General features: G+C 33.9%; 1 protein-coding gene across 1 annotated transcript in view; it reads right to left on the bottom strand.

Moving 5' to 3' along the window:
- Positions 1–17,512, bottom strand: part of Cntn5 (contactin 5) — a 1,225,793-nt gene that overhangs the window by 353,454 nt on the left and 854,827 nt on the right. Inside the window, exon 8 of the mRNA XM_015489961.2 lies at positions 6,167–6,370. Coding sequence (XP_015345447.2) covers positions 6,167–6,370 — 204 coding nt within the window. The remainder of the gene's footprint in view (positions 1–6,166; positions 6,371–17,512) is intronic.

A 17,512-nucleotide genomic window follows, 5' to 3' on the forward strand; every position in this document is an offset into this window, starting at 1 on the left:
TCTCCATCCATACACACCCTCATCTCACCCCATTGCTTAGTGTTATACTGGAGTGCAATTACAACATTGTCTATGATTTTATATTGTACTCGATGAATGCACATGCTCCTTTTCTTTATCTACCAAATTCCAAATTTTAAAACTCTCTTCAGGTATCAACTCCTGGAAGCATTCTCAGCCAGTGGGTTCAGTGTTATTGTTAGGCATTACCATAGCAACATATATCTATATTTGTATCATAGCACTGCATTTCAAATAGCTTTCTCACTCTTCTTTAAGTCCTAAAAAGCCTTATCCATGTATCTGAATATATGTCACAGAACCTAATGCCCAATGGAAACAACATCCTTACCAAATGACTAAGTGATAGAAAGTCTCAATGGAAACAACATCCTTATCAATGTTAGGATATTTGAAATCATATAAATGGAAAATGGAATTCCTTTCTATAAGCAAATATGCTAGAACTGTGAAAACTTTCTCATTATCACCAATGTTTCACATGTCCCTTGTGCTGCAGTTCCAGTGATCTTGGCTGTACTTTTTACTCTCACACCTGTTACTATAACCTGGTTTGTATAGGTGAAGCCAGTTCCAGGAAATTGCAACTTGAGGGCCACCTGAAGTTCAAGGGCTTTCACTGCCTATAGAATTACTTCCAAGTAAGCGGGGAGGGAAGTCCATTGATTCATCCTCCAAGTCATCAATCTGAGTAGGCTTGTTAGGCTCTGCTCCTGTGGGATAAAGCTCCAGATGCCTAGAGAAATGGTCATCTCCATAATGAAGCCCTGTTTTTCACTGATTGACCCAACACTACTTACTCCAGCTCTCTGGAGAGAAATTAAATAAACTACATCCAAGAACATTGTGTTTCAAGCTTTGCTTTTAGAGGAACCTAAGGTAAAATAATACTTTCTATAACAGACAGTTTATTAAGCAAAAATCTACTTGTACTTGAAACAAAAACTTTTGCTTATGCATGTATCCTTTATTATTTTTAGAAAAATCTATATTTTTTTAGAGAATTATAAAATCACAATGCTCTTAAAAATGATTTTTATAGCTAACTCTATGGTCACAGCAGATTAAACATAATTTTTATATTCAAATCCCTGCAGAGGTATTTGCCAAGTTTGCAGAAACATCTATTACAATGCCTATCTCTGCACTGAGAAGTTTGTAAGACCCAGCAGGAATTCCAGCTGACTATAGTGCAATAAATGGATTCACCTACAATTTTCTATTTCTATTTTCAGAATAAGTGTTTAATATATGCCACCTACTTGGGAAAATATTCAGGATAATGTTCTTTTTATGAATACCCTTTCTGATTACATTATTTTAAAAAGAGATAAAATAATGAAAGTTTTTAAATTAAAATTGATTGTAGTCTAATTTGTGTGTGTCTTATAGTCATCTTAAGACACACATTTTAAGAGCTTCTTGCTTTTTACGCATCATCTTGGAATTCTGTAATCAACCAATACGCTTAGTAATTTTTAAATGTAACAGCTAACTTTGAATTGCCTATAAATATTAAATCTGAGAAATTTGGAAAGTGGTACTGGGTTCTTGCAAGGTGTGTCTGTAGACACACTAGTGGAGTGTGTTCATGTTGATGTTCTGCTTAAATTGAGAGGGCAGGGAGTTTGCTGTCAGGAAGTAGGTACCCAAATGTCAGGAAAAGGTTTTTCACTATGTCCCACCACTCCCATAAAAAAAAAAAACAACAACAACAAAAACCTTTAGCTTCAATTTACTGAAACTGATCCTTTAAATTTTTGCAAATAGAGATACGGAAGGGATTCTAACATTTTACTGTGACTTGTCCATTCTACCTATCCCCCTTAGTTTAAGTCCCATTTCTTCCACCCACCCTCATTGCTAACTTTGATTTCAGTTTTTCAGACTTATATCTGGCACATGGTTGTCAATTCCTTTTGTTTATCCTTTAAATTTTATTCAGATTTATTTTTTTTCCTACTGTTTTAATCCTTTAACTCACATCTTTCCTCATTTGTCCAGAAATATATCAAAATGTCTGATGTGTTGGTGATACCTTTTCCTCCTCAAGCCTTCTCATGGATGATATAGATTTCTTGCTGTAGAGTCTCAGAAGGGACACAAGCAGGTGTGCACACTCTGTTCTTCAACTGCATGTCTATGCCCACCCCCTCACTGAAACATATCCTCTGGTTTCTTCGCACTACTCTGTTTCCTATTTTCTCTGTGTCTTCTTATTATATTTCACAGTATTTCATTATTTACCCTCCTCAAGTCATCTGGCTTATTCAAGACTTGATCCGAAGTGTACTTGTTTTCTCATTTCCTACTGTCTCCATGTGCTTTCTCACTCACACCACTGTTCAATTATCACCTTTGTTGCTATGACTTTTGTTTATATCTGAACACTTTTATTGGAACTACTTATTGTTTTTCTTCTACAGGCCAAATGTATTACAATCTTATTAGTGTTATTAGTTTGATTTTTCATTATATTATACTTAATTCTAAGTTTTACATATTAGGAAAAAATACATCTGGTATAGCATCAATATCTAGAAAATGACTGAAAATCTGGAGTAATATGATACTGAATTGTTACATAGTACTAACTTTTAAATATCTATTGACTATTAGCTTCCAGAATCAGTTGAAGGGGAAGCATATAAGATTTTGTTGTATTTGATGATGATAATATAGAAGCGAAAGTAGAAGACAAAAGAAGATAAAAGTAGTTGAGGGAAGGAGAAGTAAAAAGTAGGGATAAAATTATTCTAATTTTATGAGGTAGGAAATTAAAATTTGTTTTGAAAAGTATGAAAACTGCAAAGATTTAGTACATTATTGAATCTAAAAGGGAAGCAACAGAAAAACTATGAAAATATCTGAACATGACAGAGGGGAATATACACCCTGTTTAAGGAGGGGAGGGGATTTGGGGTTGAGAAGATAGAAGAATGAGTTGGACATTATTATCCTATGTGCATATATGATTATATATGACTGGTATGATTCCACATCATGTACAACTAGAAGAGTGAGAAGTTGTACTCTATTTATATATGATGTATGAAAATGCATTCTAATGCCATGTATAACTAAATAAAATGAATTTTTTAAAAAAGAATATATGAACATATGACAGGAGAACAGAAGTGCTTGCATACTTATTTGAGGGATTAAACAACTATTATTTAAAATTGATTAACCAAGAAATACAGGTATTTTCTAGCATTACATGAAAGTTTTCAAATATGTGAATTAAAAATAACTTTTTTTCCCTAAAAAAATGAAACACTAAAGAGTGAACTTTAAGAACAGAGAGCAGGATCAATATGGTTTTTTTGTTTCTCTGCATTGCTACATTCATTCAATAGGGATGTTTTAACATGATAAAAAAGATATTAATAGACAACAACCAAGGAAACAACAGACTTAGGTAATTTAAAGAAATAAGAAATGTGAATTTTCTGTCTTCTCTGGTAAAAAATAAGACTGTCCCTGAGTGATATAACTGAAACTTAGTAGATTTATTCTACTTGTTCTTTTTTTTTCAGTTAAATTTGAAATCACCATGTTGTTTTACTTATTTTTGCTGCACTTATTAATCATGTCAGAGTATTTCTCAAATAATGTTGAAGATAGACATTTATTAAAAATTAACAATATTGATTATTGCAATTATTTCAATTCATTTGACAACTAAAATTATTCATGTCCAGTAACATATCATTTATTATATAAGAAACAATGACTAATAGTGCATTATTCTGAATAAACAGAGGGAATGAAAACCAACAGTAGAGGATGGATTGGGGATTGGTTCTAGCAGGATGAATATCTCTATTGAGAAAGAATGGGATGGGGAATAATGATGTGGATGAAGATGCAATTAGTTAGATTTGAACTGTGTTAGTAGAAAGATGAGCTTGACAACTTAAATAGTTCTGTGAAGTGGTAGTGGAGGAACTGTCCATTTGAAGGAAAGCAGAGAAGCATCCAAAAGCTTTTGACAGAACAGTAGATTAAATCATCTAATTTAATGGAATTGAGTAGCGCCTTTCAAATTGGTGATCATGAATCCACAGTGGGTGTTACTTTTGAAGCAGTCAGAGTAAGACTACAGTTGAATTCATTGGGATCAGAGGTTTGCCAAACAAAAGAAACAAAAGTTGGAAGGAATGGAGTATTTTAAATATCAGCAAAGGATTACTCTTTAATGGTTGAGTATAGAAGGTAGAAAGTAAAGTTAAGTGACACATTTGGGCCATGAATTAAAAGTTACCCATGGACATTGAAACTTTTAACTAACTAGTGGAGGTAGTATTAGTTTTGGGGTTCTGACTAATCCATGTGTTATTCTTGTAACTGGCACGTGTAATAAGAGGTCTGTTGTATGAAAAGAAGCTGGAAAAGACTCTCCAACCTCAGGCCTGAACCAACTGCAAGGTGTAATTATATATAAATGAATAGTGTAAATGCAATTAATTGTTCACAGAGAAGAATGTTACAATTCTCAGGTAAGGATGCTTTAAATTCTTAAAGGATTAATGAAAGAGTGCTCTGAAATTTTATGAAAACAGCTCACAGAGAAGCAAATCAATTCCAAGATGTTGATTAGATAAATTTGAAAAATAAATTTGAAGTAAGCAAAATATATACACACTCAGAACTTCAACTAGAATGATGGAGCACACAATGGTGACACTTAAATCTCTTTACCTGGCCTAGCTGTCTTATGGATATTAGGAACATATATTGGAATGCTTATATATAGCTCCACAGAGATTTTCTGTGGACACTTCACCTTATCATATCCAAAACAAAATGCCTCATGTTCACCCACTCAGCAATCTGTTCCTCCACCTGCCTCTTGTGAAGAAGCAGCACACACTCATTGAAGTATGCCAGTACCTTGAAATTGTCTTATACAGTATCTCCCTGCAGTCCAGAGCACCATATTTAGTTTTCAAATCCTGATAATTCTACCCACTTAATATCTCAGTCATCTTTCTTACCCTCTAAGGCTACTATCACTATTTTTGTTCCATCCTATATCACCTCTATTTAGTTTCAGTAGCCTCTGGGTTGGTCTGCCAGTCCCTGTTCATGTTTCCCACCTGTTCATCCATGACACTACCCTGTGTGGGCTTTAGCAGGACTCATCATCTCTCTAATGTTCCAGGTTGGATTTCTCCTCTTTAAAATGAATATTGTATTTGTACTCTATCCACTAAGGTTACTAAAATCTATAGTCTACAATACTGTGTGTGTGTGTATACTTATAGCTTAGTAAGTCTCATAAACTTCATTAATGAGTATGTATGTATCTAAAGACACACTAAATAGTAAGAAAAAAAAATCAGTGATATAACTTTAGTCATAGATTCCAGCAGCAAATATAGTCTAAAACCAAGTATGTAAAATAACAGCATTGAGATAGATTATTTTTTAAATTTCAAAATCAATCAGTTCTTAGCTCACTTAATAATGCCTTCATAGATTTTTTTTGTTGCATGATAGAGCAAGTTGCATATCATATATCAACTGTAATACAGCACTTGACTTCTTTAATGCAATGCTTCACTGTAAATGTCTATAAATACAAATGAGGTGTTTAAATGTGAAGATACTTTAGATAGATGGCAATACCTATAATTATAGCATCATCATATCTGCCTGAATTGCACTTAAAAGTTAAAGTTCCAACTGTTCCTATTATTGAAAAAGTAATAATAACAATTATAATTGTACCATGAAGTATTAAAAGCTGAACATTCAGTTTGAAAGCAGCTAAAATAAAAATGTAATGAAAACTGAACCCATAAAAAGCTTACAATTCATATACATATGCTATATGGAGGCACTAAAGTGGAAAGAAAAGAACTGTGGTCTCTTTATGACAGTTCTCAGATTCTCTCTTTCTTTCTGGAATTACAGTAGCATTATAATGAATATTTTTCATCCATGGATCATCACTTTCCCATATCAAAATTTTTCTTCTAAGGTATGCATAATCTCAGAATAAAAATGCTGAGTTTCTAACCATGGTGAATGCCTTTTTATTTTGTTTGTACTAGGTCAAATGCTTAGAGAACACTGAATATCTGTTTTTCACATGTGTGAGACAGCTGACCATTTTCCTCTGGGCCACGCAACTTACCATCATTTCGTAGAGTGAGTGGTGTTGGAGGACTAAGTACTCGAGCATTCGTCACTGTGTTTTTCACCAGACAAATATAGCTGCCGACATCTGAGGTTTGCACTTTAGAAATATAAAGGTTGCCTGTCTCCTGGGAAATGAACCGCCGGCTGTCTTCCGCCACAAAAGAAGGGAACTCATTAAACACCCAGCTATAGATGATCTCTGAAAACACAAAATTCAATTGTTGAAAGATACATATTATTTAACTATCAGACAAAGCTCAAATAACAAAAGACTTCATAAGTACCACATAGATTGCAAGTCTATCTATATTTTAATTTAGCACATTGCATTTAAAGAATTGTTATGCTTCATGGCTACAGGAAGATTTGAATATTTCTTAGGGATGCTTTATTCTTTCACTTCCAATGTGTACTGAATATGGGTTAGATACTCAGCATTACAACATGAAAATAAAAAGATGAGACAGTTCCTTATTCTCAAAGATCAACTTACTGAGGGAAATTTATTCAAACCCATGAATCAGCATGCAATAAAGAGATGGTAATGTATATTCAATTGTAAATACAGCTTGAGAGAGGTGCATAGTCATTTTGATCAATGAATATTTCCTGAGTTAGGAGACATTTGAGGTGCATTCATTTACTGGTTTATTCATCACACAATGGTTGAAGATCACTTCAGACCAGGCATCATTCCAAGAAAAATTGGAATGTCCATGCTTTTATTATAATGGGGGGAAACGAAGCCTATATCAACAAATAAGGGTATATCAAACAGTTGATAAGTGCTGTGAAGGAAACTATAGCATTTTGAGACATTATGGCAGGGCTGAGAAACTTGTGAATTATATTTTACAATGTCTCCATAGAGAAGGAGTAAGTATCATGGCAATGAAATGACTAGGAGAAAGGAAAGCAGGAGAAATAATGACAACTATCTTAGGCAGGTATTTTTAAAATAGTCATGGAAGATACAAAATGCTTACATGTGAGTGGTAGTGGTAGTGACAGTCATGGAGAAAGTGGAAAGAAGTGACTGACTGGTTCTGGTAAAAACATGGTGGAAGGTTGACAGAAATGCTGATGAATGATTATGAAATGTAATAGGAACAACAACAACAAAGATTAAGTTTACTTATTCGTAAAATGGAAATATCATTATCTACTTCATAAGCTTTAAAACAAAATAGTGCATCTAAGCACTTGAAATATAATAATATATACATAATATAAAAAGTACATCGTTATGATGGCTCATCTCCCTAAAACTGTCTGGTTAGGGGTTCCTCCTAACATAAAGGGGACAGAACAGAGATCTAAAACAACAGTAAAGGAAAAATGTAAAAGTAAGTATTTGATGTTTTCCACAAAATTTTCCATGAAGAATTGTATGTTTATTTTAGGCAAGATTTAGCCAACATATTTTTATTTTCAAGGCACATATGGTAGTTCTAGCAGAAGCCTGAGAATTTTGAAATATTTTAATAGTTTATAATTGTAATATATACCAAAAACTTTCAAGTATTTTAATAAATTCTTTATAAAGAAAACTATTATATGGTTATAATTACATAGTTGGTAGTCTTACTCCACTTGATATTATATTAAAAAATTATTACAAATATCCACATGGCCTTTTTCAAAGGAGGCCCATGGAGTATATCTAAAATACTTCAGCATGCACTCACCATGCTCAAGCAGACTAATTCCAAGGACTTCTGATTTAATTATATGAAACCTTCTAATTGTTATAATGAAGGTTATTTTATCATTCACACATATCTCACAGACATTTAGTATTTTTTATTAGAATTTACTGGAATTTTTTGTATTTTTGGTGTATACTACTTAAAATTTGGGAGGAAAGAAAGCAATGAGCTATTAAAGGCTATCATTCACTGAAATATTATTTATGTTACACTGTATATCAGTCTGCTTTACATCTCTGTGACCAAAATACATAATAAGAACAGTTTCGATGAGGAAAAAAAATATTTTTGGTTAATGTTTTGAGAGGTCTCAGTCCATGGTTGGCTGACTCCATCTCTCTTATCCTGAGGCAAGGCAGATCATCATGGTACAAGGTCAGGCAGAGGAAAAGTGCTAAACTCATGGAAGCCAGAGAGGAGCCAAGGAAAAAATATCATCCTCAAAGGCAAACCCCCAATGACCTACTTCCTCTAGCAGTGCCCTGCCTGACTATATTTACTAACCAGTACAGTAGTCCTTCCAAATTATTAATCTAAAAAATAGATTAGATGAATCACTAGTTTACAGCCTTTAAAAACTAATCATCTCACCTCCAAACATTCTTATATTGCTTAATATGAGCTTTGGGGGACACCTCATATCCAAACCATAACACACTGTTAATATTTATTGAATTGGTATCTCATAAAATATTTTTAGAATGAGACTAAAGAATATAAAATTAACATTTTCTCAAACTTTATAGAGTAATTGGGGCTCAAAAATGCACATGTTGTTCCAGAAATAAGTTTCTGGTTTCATGTAAAAAAGCATTTCATAATTACAAGAAGGATAAAAAAATAAAAAAGGCAGACAACAAAAGGCTGACAATCTATACCAAAAATAAAAATGTTGAACTGAACTAAATGTCTTTAGAATTCTTTACTGTATCCACCTATGAGGTTTTCTTTTACCTATTAAGTGTACCTGGCCCTTAAAAATAATCTAATATATTCTTATCTATTAAATGATAAAAATTTGACATTATTATTCATTTCAGAAGACTAGCTACTCAATTGTGATTTCACATTTTTGAAGGTTTTTGTAAACAGTATATTTAGCTAAAGCAATTTGAAGTGTTGTAGATGTTTTGGTATGATCCTTGTGTATATTTTTAGCAGACAATGAGTATTTTTGAGGTATCTTGTACATCCTAGATTGTAAAAAGCTTCCATAAGAATGCTTCTGCATCTGCTTATACCCAAGGATACACCCACTTTAAATTCACTGGTGTTATTTTTGTTACCATGTGGTATTATACATTTAGCCTACAAACCCATGTGCTATGGAGTCTTTGGTCTTCTCTGGGAGAACTTTTTGTCTTTCATGTTGAAACAGTGAGGGTCATTCTAGTTTACTAGAAGTATAGCACATCTAGGGCCTGGCTTGATGCAGTCATTGCTATTTCAACTTTTAGTAGCAAAGAGACCTAATGACTTGTCATTTGTCCTGGCAGGATCTTTCATCTTCAAGATTCTAGGCTTTATGGTCAATTTCTATGGCTTGTTCCAAGATGTCTTCAGTATTAACAAAATAAACTGTTAAGCTGATAAGCTCGGCCTAAGTCTGATTTTGTACTTCCGTGTTAAATTTTAGCCTAAAGCTGCCTCCACATGTAACAAACTGCATCTTAACTTAGTATGTAAACAAATTGCAAACTTAATTAAGGGGATATTCTTATATCAGATGTCTAATTTTCAGCCAGTCACAGGAATCAAGTTTCAACAGTTAACAGTATGCCATCTAAATCCACCATGTCCATATTAGGCAGATGCTGACTGTGACTAATCAAATTGTTTTTGTATCTCACTGTCACTTCCTTTTCTGTAGAAATAAACACAGCCTGCAAATGTGGTAGAGTGGGGTAGTCTGAAACAACTTTAGTTAGGAATTCTACCTGGTTTTAAAATCTTCTACTTGCTCAAATAAGCTTCATAAAATGTAATTCATCTCACAGGTGGAGTAAGATGGTAGCTGAGTAATATCCTCCAGTGAACATCTATCCATAGGCATGACAAATGGAAGTGTTATTCAAGCACCAAAGCACCTTAGCAATAGCTAAGGGAATGAGATGGATGATCATAGTGCCTGCTTTTGGTATAACAAAATGGAAAGATACACTGAGAAGGCAGGAGGAAGTTGCCCATATCATCTCATCTCCATATCCAAGCAATATAGCAGTGTGTAGAGATGCCACGTGCTTGAAGGAAGAAGAGGGAATTAAATCCAGGTCTTAGGCTTGAAATACAGCTAGTTCCAGGTCCTCTGCAGTGAGACCCATTGCCAGGGAGAGCCCTATAACACCTGCCACCAGGATAATATCTATGGACTAAACTGCTGGAATTGAGTTAGTAGGCAAAGAGACAGCTTCCAACACCCTTTCTCCAATCTTGGATAGTACATCAAGAAGCAAGATTCTACCACTGGGAACAGGAAACTAAAGCTAAAATAGAATTCTGTCTTGGTGCTCAGTACCAGGTCCATCAGGGTGAGACCCTTAACTAAGTAGAAACTGAAGGCAGTTCCTTAGGTAGGCTGATGCTAAGCTGGGTTGTATGTTAATCTCACAGCTACTAGCACTTTGTGTAAAGCATAGCTCAAAGATGGAATAGATAGACCTGTCCTCACATCAGGAAATTCCTGGGACTGACTTAAGTTTTGTCCTGTATCACTTGTAGACTTGGAATGAGCATGAGGCACATTTCCTTTCCCTCACCCATATTACACTGTGCAGGTCCCTGAAACTGGGAAACTCAGGTGAAATACAGCTTAGTGTTAGCTCTGATGGCCCAAGATTTTCTCCACTATCTGATATCCAATCTCAGGCAGCACATTTATTGCAAAGCCAGTGCTAGAAGATAAAACTATAGAACTGCCCTGGTATTGGGAGGAGCCTTTACCTAGTAGGACAGACTCATGTTTAGGCCAGTCACCACTAGCTATGGTGCACCCATGAGACTGTGAAAGTTCTAATAGCTGTGAGATTAACATACAACCCAGCTTAGCATGAGTCTACCTAAGGAACTGCCTTCGCTAACACTACCCCAATCTTGGGCAGCATAGCATGGAGAATAAACTATTAGCTGGGGTATGTGGGTTTGTAAGTACAGTACTTGGTCTGAGAATTTAGTCATAATCAAGTGAATTCTAAATCTAGGCAGGTCTTAATGCCCCTGTGCAGAGGCCTGCCTGCAGATGGAACCTCTGGAACAGACCCAGTACCAAAAAAAATATACACAGCCCCAGTTTATTAGACTCATATTCTGACCAGCATCATTTGTGGCTGGTTGTAGAAATCTTGTGCCACAAGTTTACCAAAACAATAGATAGCCAATAGCAGTGTTTTATTGATCTTTGTGGTATGTGAGCTTTGCAGCATTGGTGGCCATAGGATCTTGGAGCTGGTTGATCCATGATGATTCTATGTAGAGTCTCAGAAAATGCCACAATACCTTATCACAGGATGGTGACTGTGGAAGGGGTTTTCTGGGCTACCCCATTCCCAGGAAGACTTGTGAATATGGACTGTTCTCCCTAAGCACTCCCCTGGTTCATGCTGAACAACATTTCAACTGTTGATTTGGGACACTCTTGATCTCACCTGCTAGTGATGAAACAGTGGCAACATGCCAATTGTAGACACCTGGCAACCCGGACCTGATACTATCTAGTTCTTAAAAAGTGGAAGTGACTATAAGCTAAGAGAAAATGATCCTTCTTGCTATAGTTTGGATCCAAATGTCCTCAGTCCTTTGGATACCACTCCAAATGACTTATTAGTCATTGGTGGTGATATTGGGAATTGGCAGAAACTTGAGAGGGTGGGGTTCTAGTTGGAGGATAGGCCACTGGTCAAATATGCTTGATGGGTGTATCTTGTCCCAGCCCCTTTCTTCCTTGTAACCCCCTCTTTTTTCTTTCCATTTCTTTCTCTGCTTTTGATTGCTATGAAGTAAGTAGCTTTGTTCTGGTACATCTCCTGGCCATGATGTTCTGCATAGAAACTGTAGGGCCAGCTGACAAGGGACTAAAACATCTGAAACCATGAGTCCAAATAAATCTTTCCTCCTTTAAATTAGTTTTCTTGGGCTGGGGATGTGGCTCAAGTGGTAGCACGCTCGCCTGGCATATGTGTGGCCTGGGTTCGATCCTGATCCTCAGCACCACATACAAACAAAGATGTTGTGTCCGCCGAAAATTAAAAAAAAAAAAAAAAGTGAATATTAAAAAAATTCTCTCTCTCTCTAAAAAAAAAAATTAGTTTTCTCAGGTATTTTGTCACAGAAATGGAAAGCTGACTAATGCTAGCCTGTTTACAATTTTTGAAAATCCAGATAAGGAAGATTGGGATTAAAAACCTAATCCTTCAATTCTCAGAAGATGTCACACATCAATAAATATCAAGAACTCTCAAGAAACTATGATCTAAGGTAAGAGTCAAAATTAGGCACCAGAAACTTACCAGATAACAATCAGTATGGGATAATTTTCAGAGAATTTGAAACAACTGTTTAAGGAAATTCAATGAGTTCAAGAATACACAGACAAAACAATACAATATGCATAACTTAAAAGATTAAATCAATTAAAATAACCCAAGTAAACAAGTGGAGAAATACATTTGGTTAATTTAAAAACACCAATAAAAGGCATCAGTATCTAGATAGAACAAACAGAGAAAGAATTAATGAGTTTGAAAGTGGATATTTGAAAATGCAGAGTTGGAGGAGAAAGGAAAAATGAGTGAAGAAAAATGAAGAAAGCTAATGGGAAATTTGAGACAGTATTATATGAACAAATATTTGAGTTTTGGGGATTCAAGAAGAACTTGGAATTCCAGAGGAAGAAAGCTTATTCAAAGAAATAATTGCCCACAACTTCCCAAACCTAATGCTGGGTACAAATATGCAGATTTAGAAGGTGAAAGGTCAACAGTCAGATTTAACTCAACCAAACTCTACCTATGACATAACCCAGCTCTATGGTGAAAGATTAGGAGAAGATTTGGAAGATAAAAGAAACAAATGACACATAAGGGTATCATAATTTCCTGGGCAATGGACATCCCAGCAAAATCCTTACAGGCTATGAGCAAGAGATATGGTATTTTCACAGTAGTAAATGGGAAAGAAAAATAAAAAGAAAAACAGAACGCATGCCAGTGGAGAATATAGTGCCCAAGAGATGAAGGAGAAATAAAGACATGACTAGACTAATGAAATCAGAGAGAAGATATATTCACCACACCTGTCCTACAAGGAATGCTAAAGGTATCTCTTCATAGTGTAATAGATATTAATGAGCCAGACGAAAACATGGGAAGGTGAAAAACTCACTGGTAAGAGTAATTACACAGGCAAATTCAGCATGCTCTAATATTGTTAGCATAGTGTATAAACTGTCCATATCTTTATTATAAAGACTAAAAGCAATTAAAAATAATTATCATAACTTTATAAGATATAGGCAATATATAAATATATAATGATCAAGGGGTTCATTCAACAAGAGAAATAGCAATTCTAAATATAAATGTACTCAATATTGAACACCCAAATATGCAAAGCAAATATTAATAGACTAAGGGGAGAGATAAAGAGATCCCAGTACAATAATATGTGAGGACTTTAAATATGCCACTTTCAGCAGGAAGCAGATCATTCACACAGAAAATTGACAAAACATCAAAATTAAATTGCACCTTAGATATGAAGAATGGAAAAACATCTACATAGCATTGCCTCAAAAAATTGCTGAAGACATTTTTCTTACAAGCATAGGGAACATTCTGGGTAGGTCATGAATGCCCACAAGTCTTAATGATTTTTGAAAAAAAATCATATAAAATATCTTTTTTGACCATGATACAATACACTAGAAATCATTAACAAAAAAAATAGAAACTATAAAAACAAATAGAAGTTAAAAAAACCAACTTTTGAGCAATTTATGGATAAAGGAAGAAATCAAGAAGAAAATTTAAAACTTCCTGAAACAAATGGAAATGCAGATTCTTATACCTCAAATTACAGAACATACCAAAAGTAGTTCTAAGAGCAAAGTTTACAGCAATTAATGCCTTAGTGACAAAAGCAAAAATATCTCAAACTCCCTACTATTGCACCTCAAGGAACTAGAAAAACAAGAAACAAACATAAAATTAGAAGGATAGAAATACTAAAGATTGAAACAAATTAATATAGACTAAAAATACAAACAATCTATGAAACAAAAATCTGTTTTTAAAAAAAAGACAAAGTAGACAAACTCTTAGTTAGATTAAGAAAAGGAGATAGAATACTTAAAATCAGAGACCAAAGGGAGATGTTACAATTAACACCATAGAAATATAAAGTATCATTATAAATTAAGAACAATTAAATGCCAACAAATTTAATAGGCTAGCCAAAAATATTAATTAAAGATAGCCTCTTCAACAAATGATGATGGGAAAACTGGAAATCCATATGTAGTAGAATGAAATTTACTCTCTCTCACCTTGCACAAAACACAACTTAATATGAATCAAAGAACTATATATTAGACCAGAAACCCTGTACTTAATACAAAAAAAATGTAGGCCCAACACTTCAACATATTGGCATAGGAACTGACTTTCTTAATAGGATTCCTAAAGCACAGGAAGTAAAAACAAACAAAAATAATAATAAATAGGATGGTATCAAATTAAAAAACCTCTTACCAGTAAGAAAACAATCAAAAGCATGAAAAAAGAGCCTATAGAATGGAAGAGAATCTTTGCCACCCACACCTCAGATAAGACATTAATTTCCATGATACACAAAGAACTCAAAAAGCTTAAAACCAATAAATAAATAACCCAATCAATAATTCAGCAAACTAAACAGATGCTTCTCAAAGAAAATATACAAAGGTCAACAAATTAAAAAAAAAAGTTCAACTTTTCTAACAGTTAGGGGCATGCAAATTAAGACTACACTGCAATTTCACCTCACTCCAATCAGAATGGCAATTCTCAAGAATACAAGTAACAAGCCAGGTGCAGTTGGTGCACACCTGTAATCCCAGCTGCTCTGAAGACTGAGGCAGGAGGATCATGAGTTCAAACCAGCCTCAGTAATGGCCAGGAATAAGCAACTCAGTGAGACTGTGTTTTTAAATAAAAATACAAAATAGGTCTGTGGATATGGCTCAGTAGTTGAGTGCCACTGAGTTCAATCCCCAGTACCAAAAGAAAAAGAAAAAAGAATACGAGTAACAATAATTGTTGGCAAGGATGTATGGAAAAGGGCACATTTATATACTAGTTGTGGGACTGAAAATTAGTATGACCACTATGAAAAGCAGTATGGAGATTCCTCATAAAGCTAGGAATACAACCACCATTTGACCCAGTTATCCTACTCCTTAGAATATATGCAAAGGAGTTAAAATCAGCATGCTTCAGTGAAACAGCCACACCAATGTTTAAAGAATAACAAACCACAATAGCTAAGCTGTGGAACTAACAAGGTGCCCTTCAACAGATGAATTGATAAAGCAAATGTGGTATATATACCCAGTGGAATGTTACTCAGCCATAAAGATTAATGACTTTATGATATTCGTGGGTAAATGGATGGAGCTGGAAACTATCATGCCAAATGAAATAAGTCAATCCCCCAAAACCAAAGGTCAAATGTTCTCTCTGATATGTGGATGCTAACAATCAATGAGGGTGGAATATAGAAAGTTCAGTAGATTAGTCAAAGAGCAATGAAGGGAAGGAGAGGGATAAGAATAGGAAAGACAGTGGAATGAATCTGGCATAATTTTCCTATGTACATATATTTATACACCACAGTGAATCTCAACTTTGTGTACATCCATAAGAACAGGGATCCTAATTAGAATAAGATATATTCCATGCTTGTATGAATATATCAAAATAGATTCTACTGCCATGTTTAACAAAAAAGAATAATAGAGTAACTGACTTTTACATATTGAGCTTGTATTATGCAGCCTTGTTTTAATTCCTTATTATAGAATATTTTGTCAATGATCTTGGGTTTTATACATAGATGAATATATTATCTAAAAATAGACACTTTCATATCCCCTTAAAAATCTGATATCTTATAAGAAATATACAAATTCCTAGACAAATAAACCTTACCAATATTTAATCATGAAGAAATAGAAAATCTGAGCACCATAACAAGGAACAAAATTAAATCCCTAACAAAAATTCTTCCACCAAAGAAAAGCCCAGGATTAGATGGTTTCACTGCTGAGTTCTCTTAAACATCTAAAAAGCCAATACCTTTCCCTTTTTTATTCCAAAAAAATAGAAGATAAAATAATGTTTTTGAACATGTTACATAAGTTCAGCATTACTTTGATACCAAACCAAATAAAGATACAATTAAACAAAAAATACAATTAAACAAACAAACACTACTGGTTAAGAACTCTGATTAATATTGATAAAAAAAATCCTCAACAAAATACCAGCAAACCCACTCCAAAAATCCATTAAAAAGATTATTCATCACAATCAAATTCTGTTTATCCTATGGATATAAGTATTGTTCAATATATGCAAATCAATAGTCATGATAAACCACATCAACAGAATGAAGGTCAAAAAGCATGTGATCATCTCATTAGAGGCAGAAAAAGGCATCTGATAAAATTCAACTTTCCTTCATGATAAAAACACTTAGCAAATTAAGCAGAGAAGAAACATTCCTTAACATGATAAAGGTCATATATAATAAACCAAGAAATAATCTTGTACCAAATGTGGAGAAGCTGACAGATTTCTCTTTAAGATCTGGAATAAGACAAGGAAGCCCCTTTTTACCAATTATATGCAACATGCTTCTGGAAATCCTAACCAGAGCAATTATAGTAGAGAACAAAATAAAAGGCAACCAATTTTGAAAAGAAGTTGAATTGTTATTTTTTGCAGATAATTTTACATTTAGAGAATCACCAAATTTATAACAAAAATATTAGAATAAATGAATTCATCAAACTTATATTTCCCAAAGAAATGATATCAGCATTCTGAAAAGACTTTTGTATCCCCATGTTCACTACAGCACTATTCATAATAGCCAAAAATGGAAATAATCTGCGTGTTCATCCAGTGATGAATGGCTCAAGAAAATGTGGTACCCGTACACAATGAGATATCATTCAGCCAGAAAAAGAATAAAATACTATTATTTTTGACAATATATATGGAGATCATTATGAACTGGAGAACATTAAGTTAAATGAAATAAGTCAGGCACAGAAAGATAAGTATGACATGATATGTCTCATATGTGGAATCTAAAAATGTTATAGTAGATAACATTTTTAAATTTTAAATGGATAGTAGAGGATAGGAAAGGTAGCAGAATACAACAGTTACTAATAGGGCATTATGTAAAAAATGTGGATGTGTAACCGATGTGATTCTGCAATCTGTATTTGGGATAAAATTGGGAGTTCATAATCAACTTGAATCTAATGGATGAAATATGATATGTCAAGAGCTTTGTAATGTTTTGAACAACCAATAAAAAAAAGAAAATAAATAAATAAATAAATAAAAATGTTGATCTTGTACAATTTG

Source organism: Marmota marmota, unplaced genomic scaffold, assembly GCF_001458135.2.
Source record: "Marmota marmota marmota unplaced genomic scaffold, marMar, whole genome shotgun sequence".
NCBI classification, from domain to species: Eukaryota; Metazoa; Chordata; class Mammalia; order Rodentia; family Sciuridae; genus Marmota; species Marmota marmota.